At 33.2% G+C, this 12,855-nt stretch overlaps 1 protein-coding gene across 1 annotated transcript; it reads left to right on the forward strand.

The window, feature by feature from the left end:
• The first annotated feature begins 652 nt into the window (after window positions 1-652).
• Window positions 653-2,977, forward strand: LOC125067837. Its single transcript, XM_047676634.1, has 6 exons — window positions 653-1,106; window positions 1,800-2,106; window positions 2,220-2,316; window positions 2,391-2,501; window positions 2,586-2,759; window positions 2,924-2,977. The coding sequence occupies exons 1-6, from the start codon at window positions 653-655 to the stop codon at window positions 2,975-2,977; spliced, it is 1,197 nt and encodes a 398-aa protein (XP_047532590.1).
• The last annotated feature ends 9,878 nt before the right edge of the window (window positions 2,978-12,855 follow it).

The raw sequence follows: 12,855 nt of genomic DNA on the forward strand, positions 1-12,855 counted from the left end.
CATATAATTTTGATAGTTGTAACGCAATAATGGTTTAGAATTATATTATTAAGCTGTTAGCAATTATTGACGTTATTGTATTGAGTTGTATTTTTCGAATTACTCGTGTATGTTAAATTCTTAGTTTGTAGAATAATAAATATCAGAACAAATATTTCATTATTTTTATCTATCCATTGGGAGCTGAAATCTTTTAAATCGTATTCCATTCTTAAAAATTATCCGTCATATTTAATTTAAAATTACTTGATAATTACAATAGTACATACATTTTTTGGATATATGAGTAGCCACGTACTTTATGTTTTGAATAACTTTATATTATTTTATTACGAAGCAGTATTTCGTTCAGTGTCATTAAAACGTTACTAATTAGGATAATTTAAGCAACATTAAACCATTAATAAAATAAATTATTCGTTATTTAATACGGCAACCCTCAAAGTTAGTGAAAGTTATCGTAATTCGTAGTATTCATTAAAAATTAATAGTGAAAGAAGTTTTCAGTAAAATGTTTTCGCTTCCAATTAGTTATTCCTTATTTGAAAGCCACAACTACCATCCCCACATTTCCATAATGCCTGGATCAGCGTCACTTTGCCACATTTAACAATTGCGACTCTCTGTGACTGTTGTATCCTACTGCTCCGAAATGTCTGCAAGTACAGAGAGCTTGTTGAAGAGTTTTTGTAATTACGTATACTATGCCGGGGCTGGGAATTTTTGGTCTGAAAATATACACCATGAATCAATAGGTTATAAAATGTATAGTTTCATTTCATTTGCTATTTACGTAACGATGATTCTGCTGGAAAACATGGCCGCTCTTTTTGGTAATTTTCCAGAAGTTGAGAAAAAATCAGCTATAATGTTCTCAGCTATACACGATATTATTATTATCAAAATGTTTTTAATGCTTTACCACAAGAACTCTATCAAGAAGTTAAATTATGAAATGTCTTTCGTAATGAAAGATATAGAAGAAGAAAGTGTTATGAGGAAACAGAAGAGGAAAGTGCTGTGGGGTATTACGTTCTACGTTATAACAGTTTATCTGTCACTTATTGCTTACGGAGTGGAGAGTTTCAGGAAAGTGTTGGTCGAAGGCAAGTAGTTTCTTGTGAAACCAAACTTACCAGTTCAACACACACGAGTCTACACGGTTGGTCGAGTTGTTAGAGTCAGAAACAAACATTGAATGAAATACGATTTTGTTAGTTTACTTCTCGGCGTTGCGAGAATATTTAAAATGACTAAACTTGGATGTAGCGAACATCGGACGTGCAGCTCATTTACCAGCGCTCTCTAGTCGTTAATTTTTATAGTTTTTTTAATTCTCTATGAATAAATTTATTTTTAATATTCGTATAGCATATATCTTTGCCTGTGTTGTTTGATACTCAGTGAATTGAATTCATCATCTTTATCGAAGACTGTGGATTCAATTCCACGAACCATAGAATCCGTACAGGCGCAGCGTAGTGGGAAAATCCCCAAACTTATACTTAAGATGAGAGAAGGCTTTTGTCCAGCAGTGGAACATTAACTTTACACTGTGTCTTATATTGTAATTGCAGTCCCTGCCACGCGTTGCCGTGGCTACTTTACATGTAGAATTATATTAACTAAAAAAACTTCTCTGAAATACACTAAATACAGTAATGATACAAATTTCATGTCACAATATTCCGCAGTTTTTGCGTGGTATAGAAGATTTGCATTAAGTCTTTATCAAGAAATTGAAATAACTCTGACTTATTACACGAGAACTATAATGATTTTTAAGGAATATTTTGCAGGAACTCCTTTCTACACGGTTGTCACTTACCTGCCAACATATCACGACGACTCTCTCGCAGCGAGTGTGTTTCGCGTATTTTTCTACGTCACCTGGCTGTACATGATGCTACCCATGATCGCAGCTGACTGCATGCCCATAATTCACGTCATTATTATGGCCTACAAATTTATTACTTTATGCCATCATTATGAGAAAATAAGGATAGCCTTCGAAAGGAATATTTTGGTAATGACTAATGAAGCCGCTACACAAATATTAAAAGAAGGATGCATAGCGGGTATTAAAATGCATCAAAAACTGAAATTGTGAGTATGACTTCACCTTTAAAACATCAATTTATACCGTCAGTCATTCATATACCGTGCAACATACTATGTAGCTATACATACATATACACATTATGTGTTTTATTATTTAGTTTAGTAGAAGAAATACATCGCGTTTTTGGGATCATCATGTCGCTACAAGTCTGCGAAAGTTCGGCAGTAGCCGTTTTGCTTTTGCTCCGGCTGGCGGTGAGCAACTTTCTTAAGCAAAGGAATGGAAATGTTTACAAGAAGCTTGAAATATAATGTTTAAAAATTTTCAGCTTTCCTCTCATCTGAATTTGACGAATGCTTTCATGACTTACACGTTCGTGGGCTCCCTGTTCTTTTTATTAGCATTGAATCTTTGGAACGCGGGAGAAATTACGTATCAGGTGTGGTCTGAATCAATTACTAGTCGCGAAATCTCAATTCTAATTCTTAGTTTTAATATATATTGGTATATTTTTGTTTCGTAGGCTTCGCTTCTATCGGATTCGATGTTCTTTTGTGGGTGGCACTTGTGTAAGGTGGACAAACAATCACACAAAGATATAAGGCGCCTCGTTCTCGTCGGATGTGCGCAAGCGCAGAAACCGCTGATACTGAAAGCCTTTGGAATTCAAGATCTATCTTACACTACTTTTGTATCAGTAAATATTTTTTCTTAAAATTTATAAAATAAATACCAATGTCATAAAAGTTTTTTTATAATATAGGTATTTATATTCTGGCTTAGTTTGCTGTCTACGGTCCGGCTTCGGCTCACTCAGGTGCAAAGCAAACACAATTAAGTCCAATATTACTCATATTTCAGGTGGCAAGAATGACGTATTCGATCTTCGCAGTGTTTTACCAGCGCCGGGAGTGAAGACTGTCTCGCAAAACATGCAAGTTGCTTATGATTTATTTCACGACACAATCTTACGCAACTATGAATAAGTTGTTAACCTTGTTTATGTTTAATTAGTCAATATGATAAACTGAATTCATTAAATAGTTGTTTTTACATTAATTAGTTGTCTTTATTTCTATCAATATATTTGCTAACATATTTTTTCATACTTAAAATGGGAAGTGTTTGAAAAGGATAACCTAATGACAACCTAATTGTATTAACTATAAATACAAATTAAGCATATAAAAATACAGTGCTAGCTCGGGTTTGAACCTTCGTTCTTACCACTGGGCCACCTCCGCATCGCGCTCTGACGGTAATCTGATACTTAATTGTTTGGTCTGTTGCCATTCGTAGCTCTCGCTTCGGCTAAAATTTTGTCAATAATGGTGCGTGCAGATTAGAATCTCGTCAATCTCGGTTTTCGCACAAGGCTGCTACGACCACTACCTAGCCGCTCGGGTGAGCGGCGCACGTTCCCCAACCCGCTTGTTGACATTTTCTACATCGCTCTATGCAATCACAAATTTACTAACGGCTATTGGTGCTCTTGATTAAATTTACTACGTATCTGATATATTTGTTGTTAATTTAAGTAGTATAAGATTACCTGCTCTATGTACTAAAGTATTATCAAGTACTATGAAAGATTCCAAATACATTTGAAAGTGAAGAATAATCCAAAGGTATCGCATCAGAATTACAAATTTCATCCACGCCACCTCGATGTACGGAAATAAACAACAGCGAATTTTTAAGGCATTTCCTTAATGGTTTTTTTTTTTCGAACCGAAACAAATTGGGAACCTTCAAGAAAAGATCCTACTTATTTTATAAATCGCGGCTTGGTTGTCACTTTTCATCAGATGAGCCTCCTGCTCGTTTGCCTTCTATGACAAGAAAATTTAATTTATGCTCAGATTTATATTCAAGTAAGCGACCCAAGTACGCTCATACATATATGAACTTCCTAAAAAATAGATTAAGCGAAAAATGAGTTTAAGGTAAGTCTGTGGAAGCCTTTTTTCGTGGTTTTCAGCGCCTTAATCCGCACGCCCCTTTACAATGCGTTTCAAAGTGATTACCTTCAATTGTTGATTCGATCGTGATTGGGGGTTCAATTACGTTAATAGACGAACGTACATATTCAAATCTATCATATACCACTGATGGGAGGATGATACGAAGACGGAATATAAAGTTTAAAACAACTATACATTTAAGTACATTATTATCGTTTACATTATCGGTAAATCTGATTGGCTTATTAATTCCTAAAGAATTATTTTCCGTCTCTATACTGCACACATTTTCGTCATAAAAAATCATCAATATGCTGCATGTTGTAAACGAATTTAATTTGGTTTAATAAACATATACCAAATTAATTATCGAAATTAATTTCAAAAGCAATAAATATCGCTTATCACGCAAAAATTAATGCCTGTTCCGCATAAATCAAGATGCTACTAGTGACAAACGGTCGATATGGCTTGTTAATATATTAATATCTGATTAATTTGTAAACTATAGTGTATTATAAATACCTACGAGTATATTACGCAGTGTAATCAATGATGTTCTATCGTGCGCAAGTTAATATTGACAAGAATTAAAACGATTATACGAAGACAAAACTCAAAGAAGGCAAATAAACTTTAAATTAATGATTAAGATATGATAAATACAGTCTCAGAAGTAGAACAGGTTCGAACCGGATTCGTAGCTGATACTATCATTAAGGATACAAAAATGCGCGATGCTTCCAAGTACATATTACTTTAAAATAAAACCGAAGAAATATTAATAATGTCACATTCCGATGGCGGGAATTATGGGCCCATATTCAAAAGAATATACTGTTTAAGAGAGCAAATTTCTGGTGCAGCTAACCTGCCTATCACAATTATGGAGTGTGGGAATATTATCATATTATATTAATGTAAATTTGTGTACTTATAATAAAGTAAACAAATGATTTCCATGCGAAACGAGGTTCTTTAAACCTAAACTCAAGAAACTTAATCTTATTATTAGCATTTTTAAAATGTTGTTAACTGTTGTTTCTGTTTACAAAAAAAGTAAAAAGTTAAGTCATAAAATTGAATAAAAGCATACATATATTTGGTTTTCTATTGGCCTACCAATAATTGCCCACATAATATTACAAAACGCATTTTAAGATTATTTTAGAAACTTAGATCAGGTGAATATTTACTAAAGAAAAATAAACTAAAGTAAACTAAACTATTTAAAGGGTCGGTCAAATGGGCTACTAGATGGTAGGTGGTTACCATCGACAGACATTGTGCCGTCAAAATTTTTAACCATTCTTTACATCGTCATTGCGCCATCAATCTTGGGAACTAAGATGTTATACATATCTCTTGCGTCGTCGTTGCGTAGTTACACTGGCTCACTCACTCACTCACTGACTTATCCGAATTATTTAAAAAAAATACTAAAAATCAAAACAACCGCTGAATAATGTATAAGAATAATATTTATAATGAATAATTATTGAAATAATTTTCAATATCTTTCAACTCAAATAGGAATCGTTTCGGTAACTAACTATTGTTATTTACGCAGAACTAATAAAGAATTTACAATCTGCTAACGAAGACATCATTTAAATTTTCAACTACTCACTTTAATTTGAATTAGATTAGCGGAACCTCAGAGCGATTACCTGAGAGACCTAAGAGAGTAATAGCGTGAATATTCAAATAAAAACCTTTATTTCGAAGCAAGTAACAAGGTCGTAAGGATTTAATTTGCGACTTCAACGGATAAACAAATTATCACAACCCATCTATAAAAATATTATAATATGTTTTCTATTTATTTAAAACGATAGAATGAAATACATTTTACTTTATACAGAAACATAAACACTGATTCCAAAAGTCACTTATTTAACGGTCATCCCCAATTTCACACCCCCATGGGGTTCATTTTCAAAAACGTTGTAACAGCAGTCTTTAACTCGTAAGAACCTTTAACATCGATTTCTATATTTTAACATCAAGACATTCAGAAACATTAACAGGCTTAAAATAATGTCGTAATTTTTTTCTACACAACCGAACTTTTGAAGTTTACTTGATAGCAGGGTTATATGCAAGCCCTTTTGGATAGGTGCCTCTCACCAGTTTCCACTCATTACATATTGAAACGGATATAATGCGAATTTTTGTGTTCCGGTTGGAAGGATGAGTAAGCTGGAGCAACTACAGGTACAAGGGACATAACAGCTCCCAAGTTTGGGGGCGCATTGACAATGAAACGGATAATTTATATATAAACAGCGCCAATGCATGAGCGGTGGTGACTAATTACCATCAGGTAGCTCTTCTGTTCACGTACCTAGTGCAAATAAAAATAAAAATAATAGAGGACCACAAAAAGCTCGTTTTCGTAGGTATATAATAGATTCTTCGTAGTTTATGTAGCTCTCGTGAAATTCAGGAGTGAAACGTCGACTGTTATAACCTTGTTAACTTTATTTAGGTTCGTAATAAAGTCAACGATACGAACCTGAGAGCACGTGCGCGGTATGGCGGTCCGGTCGCTTCAGCATTCATCTTGGCAACCATTCAAGTTCTGAACACGTATAAAACTATACGCAAATTAGCGAATTCATCCGGACCGAGTGACACGCTGGCTATTCATATTTAAACTATATAATCATTGTATTTATAATATTTAAGTTTGGGACTCGTTTCAGGACGCTTAAAATTTAACCTCCTTTATTTTCAAGTCGGTTAAAAACAGTAATATTTGCGTCAAAATAAAAGATCAATTTATTTAGAATCATGGTATACACGTAGGATGATAACTGAAGCTAAACCTATAACACCAAGTTTCCAACTTCGCAAATTCAAGACATCGTTTTAGGGGCACTATTAGTGGTCAATTTCCATACAGAACATAGAAATTTGATTGTAGGTGACTATGTATTTCATTTTAGAAAACGAGAAACTAGTATGTTTCTTACCGATTTTTCTCAGTACATTCTGTAATATGCTTTTAAAAGTCTGATTAAATGATCTATATTTTGATACTACGACGATAAAGCTGTTAACGTGGTACATGTATTTTATAATATTGTGTATTTGTTTTTTTTTTACTAAGAGAAAATAAACGCAAATCTATTTCAAAGTTCTCAACTGCAATGCAGTGTCTATGAGTAGTTACAACAATTCATACCGTTAGAGGGATCACTCGCTCAATCGCTGCTCTGCCAATAGCAATTAATAATAATTAAAAGGAATAACACTGTGATGTTAGAACCGAGATAACGCAGTGGATTTATGTCGATCTAAGCCAAAAATTGCGGGATCGAACCCGGGAAAATATAATTTTCACAATATGCTTAATTTGTACTTATTGGTGTTCATGTCATGGTCGGTGGTGAAAACATGCTCAGTAAAACTGCATATGTTGGACGAAAGTCGGCGACATAATTATATATCCTTAAGTACCACAACCATAAGGAGCATAGTGGAAAAAACTCATCCAGGTCGAAGTGGAGAGGACGCCTGCGGGTTCATAACATGTTTAACATAAAAACATTAATAATAAATAATGCAATTTAAGTTGTTTTTCCTCATATAATGTTATAATTAAATTTATTTTTGTTTGTTATTTTTAATTTCAAATTATAATTGTTTTTTTCTTAAACACGCACGATTATTTAAATAACTTTAATTTTCTCACAAAGTTAGCCTGTAATTGGTATATATTTTATAACGTTATTTTTATTTTGGAGGAGGGTATACATACAAAATTACAACAAACTAATTCATTTTTAATAATTAATAACTGATTTTAATATTTAATACTTTATTTTAGTAATCAATCGTTGAATTTAATGTTTAATCATTAATTTTAATATTTGATAGTGCTTTTAATGTCCATTAATTATTTTTACGTTAGTTAATTAATTATTATTTTTTATTTTATTTTCTAATATATGGTAGATTTTTATTCAATTGAATGAGAGATTATTAAAATCAAATGTCTATTTTATGCACTTCAACTATTATTGTAGTGTATTTAAAGATGATTTTACCACTAAAGATCTATTTGCTAATTTCTGTTATATTTTTTTTTATAATATATGCATCTATGGGATAAATAAAGCTATATTATTATTATTATTATTATTTTTATTTAGGTTTTAAACAAATTAATCCTTATTATTTAATCTTATTTCGTTGACTTCCTAATGAATAAACAAATAAAATATGTTTTATATACTATATAGCTTCCTCGAGGATAAAATATATTTATTTGATAAAGTCGCACGGCAACTAAAATCGGATTAATTAAAAATAAGATAGGATTTTGTAATTAGGCGGATTTCATTTGCGATAAAAAATACTTATTTTTGTTAGCAATACACGTATTAGTTATTCGTTTATCGAGAAGTGGATTCGTATTGCGGCTGCGGATTAACTGGGGACCACAGGGGAATATTCAAATGGTGTATCCGGGGTACCAGTCTACGTTACTTTGTTTTCAAGTATTTCATTCATCAACTAAAGTGCGGTAAAACTATATAAGGTAAGCAGTCGTTGAATGGAATAAGTTATCGAGTTAGTTGTAAAAGTAATTTTCTGGTTAACGTACGTGTGATATATTTGTTTCGTATATTTTAATGATATTAGACGAATTTTATAAGAATATTATATTCATAAAAACGCGTTTCTTTGAAAATCAGTCAATACGCCTTTGCGGTAGACTCGGGGCGGGGGGGATGTCAAGTCAAGGGGGTTGTGTAGTAAATAATGAATGAATGAAGCGAAAATGTATTTATATAAGTCGATTTGTCATATTCGACCTAGAATGTAGATGTTTGATTTCCTTATACGTTTGAAGTTCATATTATATAAATTACATTTGTAACGTAATGCTTACAAGATATGTATTTATTTATGAGCCGAAAGACTTAAAATAAGACAGAGAATTTCTATTAAGGATCCGAATGGAATTTATATTGGTGTTCAGATTACCATACGCTGTGCCTTCGATACCGGCAATTTGCATAAGAATGTAATCAACCGGATTTCCTACAGCGCGTAGTATTCTGTGATTTTAAAAAGAACGAGATTTATTGGTGGTTATAAGACGCGGTTTTCAGCTTTCACTATACACACCGATATTTTTACTTTCTCCTAAATCACAGAATGAATTAATTGTACCGTCGCTCACTCAACACAATCCACTACACCTCCCATTCGTTTCTTCTATTATTCTTAAAGACGGTAGTAGTACAATGTATTCTTTGTTGATATTGCCGGAATAATTGTGGGCCGAAACTGTAGTACAGTATTTTACTAACGATATTGTTTATAAAAATTCACGATTGTTTATTTTCTCAATTTTTACTCGTTTTTAAATGTTGAGAATTTCAGATTCTTTAAGGTGTTCCAAGATAATTCAATTGTTTCATATCCGAATTATGCTTTAAATAGATGTTTTTACGATTTTCTATATTGAATGTTTTTAATGAGTCGAGGCTCAGTGGTTGGAATATTGGAACTTGAAAACCGGGTTCAAGCCCGGGCGAGTATCACAATACTTTGATGTGTTTAATTTGTTTTTATAATTCATCTTACGCTAGCCAGCCAACCAGCATTTCTCGGCTATAAATCTAACACATCTGTATTCCACCAACCCGCATTGGAGCAGCGTTGTGGAATCATTTGGAAACGTTCTTTAAATAAAATGAGAGGAATCCTTCGCCCAGGGTTAGTTTATCTTAAATGATTTACTAACTTTATATTAAAACTACAGGGAATAATTGTTTTTTTGAATAAAATTTAAAAAAATATAAAAGTGTTGTCTACGATAAGATACTGTTAGCAGAGCGCAAACATAAATGTATTCTGTTCCTTCATTCTCAGTGCTCGATGAAACAAGAGCACGATGAAATTAGAGATTTTTGTTTTTGCGTCATAGCTTTGGGCTTTTCGGGATTTGAACCTTGAACCCGGGGAACTTCAGCGTTATCACCAATTTACTAGACCAACGAGGCTTGTGTTTGTATATGCGGTAGTTATATTAATAGCTAGTAGCAGTTTTTGTGATCGAACTTAACTACCAGCATTCATTTTTTTTCGTAAAGTCTGTGATGTATGTGCCGATATTTTTATCCAGGTCCCAGGTGACCTGTACATCAAATTCCTTTCGATCGGCTCGACGGTTCAGTCACTTTGCATAAACAATTGACAACGTACAAATATTGAACCAAAAGCTATTTTCTTTGTCGAAAATGTAAACTAAACAATGAAATGTTTCCTCGTGTGAGATGTACGAGTGTGTACCTATTTACAATTCGACTTGCACGAATGTTTGATTCATTTAAACTAGTCGAACGACAAATTGTTTTACACTAGTGAATGTATTGATTTCCGTCCGATCTGGCCAAATGACTGACTGAAATAAATTGCGTGCCGGATGTCGATCCAGCTGAAAGCGACTGCTAAGCGAGGGAGTCCGTCGAGAATGTAAAATGTGAACTGACTGTAGTATGTTCTTCCGTGACATTTTTCGTGTCCCTGAGAATGATAATGAGTAATTTTTTCATTATAAAATGTACAATTTGTCTTTCTCAGAGTAATACATTTGTAAGAAATAACGGTATATTAAAACGAAAATGTTTTAACACCTGGCCCTTTGAAAATTGGAATCGTAGTTGTATTGTAGTATGTTGACAAAATCTAAATATACTTACATATTTGAGTAGATGTTAAAAGCACAATTGTGTTGTTATTTTAGAAAATGAATTAAATTGCCACCGACAAGAAACTTGGAAATTATCTTTTACAACAATTTAATTTTGTTACGAGTTAATTCTATACAATTCAATTTATTATTCTGCATGGAAAGCGACCAATAGCTTCACATTATTAATGCAATAATTGTCAATTGTCGGATTTAAATGTCAAGTTGAGAATGTTGTGGTTTTTCACTTGGCATTATTAGCATTAGCAGCCTGTAAATTTTCCCACTGCTGGGCTAAAGGCCTCCTCTCCCTTTGAGGAGAAGGTTTGGAGCATATTGTGGAATATGCTTCAAACCTTCTCCTGCTCCAATGCGTGTTGGCGGAATAAACATGTGGCAGAATTTCGTTGAAATTAGACACATGCAGGTTTCCTCACGATGTTTTCCTTCAACACCGAGCACGAGATGAATTATAAATACAAATTAAGCACATGAAAATTCAGTGGTGCCTGCCTGGGTTTGAACCCGAAATCATCGGTTGAGATGCACGCCTTCTAACCACTGGGCCATCTCGGCTCTAAGCTTTCACTTGGACTAAGATTTAAATAATACGGCGTTAATGTAATACTTTTAAATTTGACGAGGATTTGTGGAAACAAGTTTTAGGATCATAATATTGGTGTACGACAAGTAATGTATATGAGTACCTTTGTATGAAAAATCATACGAGCAATTAAAAAAAATAGTAAATACTTTAAAAAATAGTACGTTCTAATAAGTAAATCCTGGGTGTACAGTACAGAAGTTTGTCATAAACATCATCAGAAGTGGACAAATATGTATATTTTAAACTGTGAGAAGGTATTTATAATTTAGCTCGCACGAGTAGACTTACACAGATTATCAAAATAAATATTGCAAGTTCAATAAAAGCTTGTAAAAATACAGAAACTTCATTACTAGGAAACGGCATTAAGCGGTGATTTGACGTGACATATGTCAGCTGTCATTCATTTGTCGAAGAATTAGCGAGCCATTCACAATGAATTCTCTGGAGGGCCCGCGCCAGGTCGGACTTGTTGGGGTAATAATCAATCAGATTGGTATTAGGTAAATGAAGCTGCAATGGAGATTAACTCAGATAAGCTCAATTGTAAATGCTTAAGAAAGAAGTGTATTTACTAAAAACAATGCGAAACGAATAAAGTTTAAAAAAAAACTTTGAACGTTAACTTACTTGGAATATGGCAGTAAAACAAGAGGATGAGTCAGGAAATTTAGTAAATGACACACAACGAAAACTGTTTTACTGTTTCTTCGTGTCCGAGAAATGCTGACAAGGTGATGGTGGTTGACACACTAAAAGGGAATCATGAAATGGGAAAGACCAGGTCAAATAGAAAATTATATACCTTGGTTTGGTTGCGTTTGTGTTATATATTTTTTACTTTATAATTGTACAGCAGACGAGTTCAAACCAGCGTTTGACAGTCTACCGTACCTTAATTTATTAATCTGTAATAATATTAAATTTAAATTATAACATATACTTGCAATTGCTGAAATTAGAGAAACAATGTCTTTCTCCTTTTCTTTTAATCTTATACTTACTTAAATATACTTGTTTTTATTAGGTAACCGTCATCGTCGTCGCTGTAGTTTACTATGATCTATAATAAAATCTTAAATAACAACATTAGAACACTAGATTCTTTCTGCGCATCTGAGAGGACAGGGGGCAGGTATTGTTGCCCATATGTTAAGATGTATCAGAGTTTAAGTTCTCTATTCCAAATTTCATCCAAATCCGTTCAGTAGTTTTTGCGTGAACGAGTAAGAAAGGATCCATACTTACGATCTTTCACGTTAATAATATTATAAGTATGCGTGCCAAACATTGGGTAGAGACTAGGAGCGTTTTTTTATGTTAGATATTGTTACTTTTGTATCTATTCTAGGCATAATGTGCTTTCAGTGCCAGAGACAAGTAAATGGAATTAATAGATGCGTGCTGAGTAACGGGTGACAGCTGAAAATTGTGATCTATAGACTTGAAGGTGCTTCACGTATCAATCATAAACACTGTAGAGGATTCTTATTTAATTATGCGTATATAT

The sequence above is a fragment of the Vanessa atalanta genome, chromosome 12, assembly GCF_905147765.1.
Source record: "Vanessa atalanta chromosome 12, ilVanAtal1.2, whole genome shotgun sequence".
NCBI lineage: Eukaryota > Metazoa > Arthropoda > Insecta > Lepidoptera > Nymphalidae > Vanessa > Vanessa atalanta.

What these genes read in the sequence shown, in the direction of transcription:
- LOC125067837 (XM_047676634.1), top strand. Translation starts at nt 653, where the DNA reads ATGTCTGCAAGTACAGAGAGCTTGTTGAAGAGTTTTTGTAATTACGTA. An exon ending in TGCTTTTGCTCCGGCTGGCG is followed by an intron (nt 2,317 to 2,390) that starts GTGAGCAACTTT and finishes AAAAATTTTCAG; the next exon opens with CTTTCCTCTCATCTGAATTT. An exon ending in CTTACACTACTTTTGTATCA is followed by an intron (nt 2,760 to 2,923) that starts GTAAATATTTTT and finishes CTCATATTTCAG; the next exon opens with GTGGCAAGAATGACGTATTC.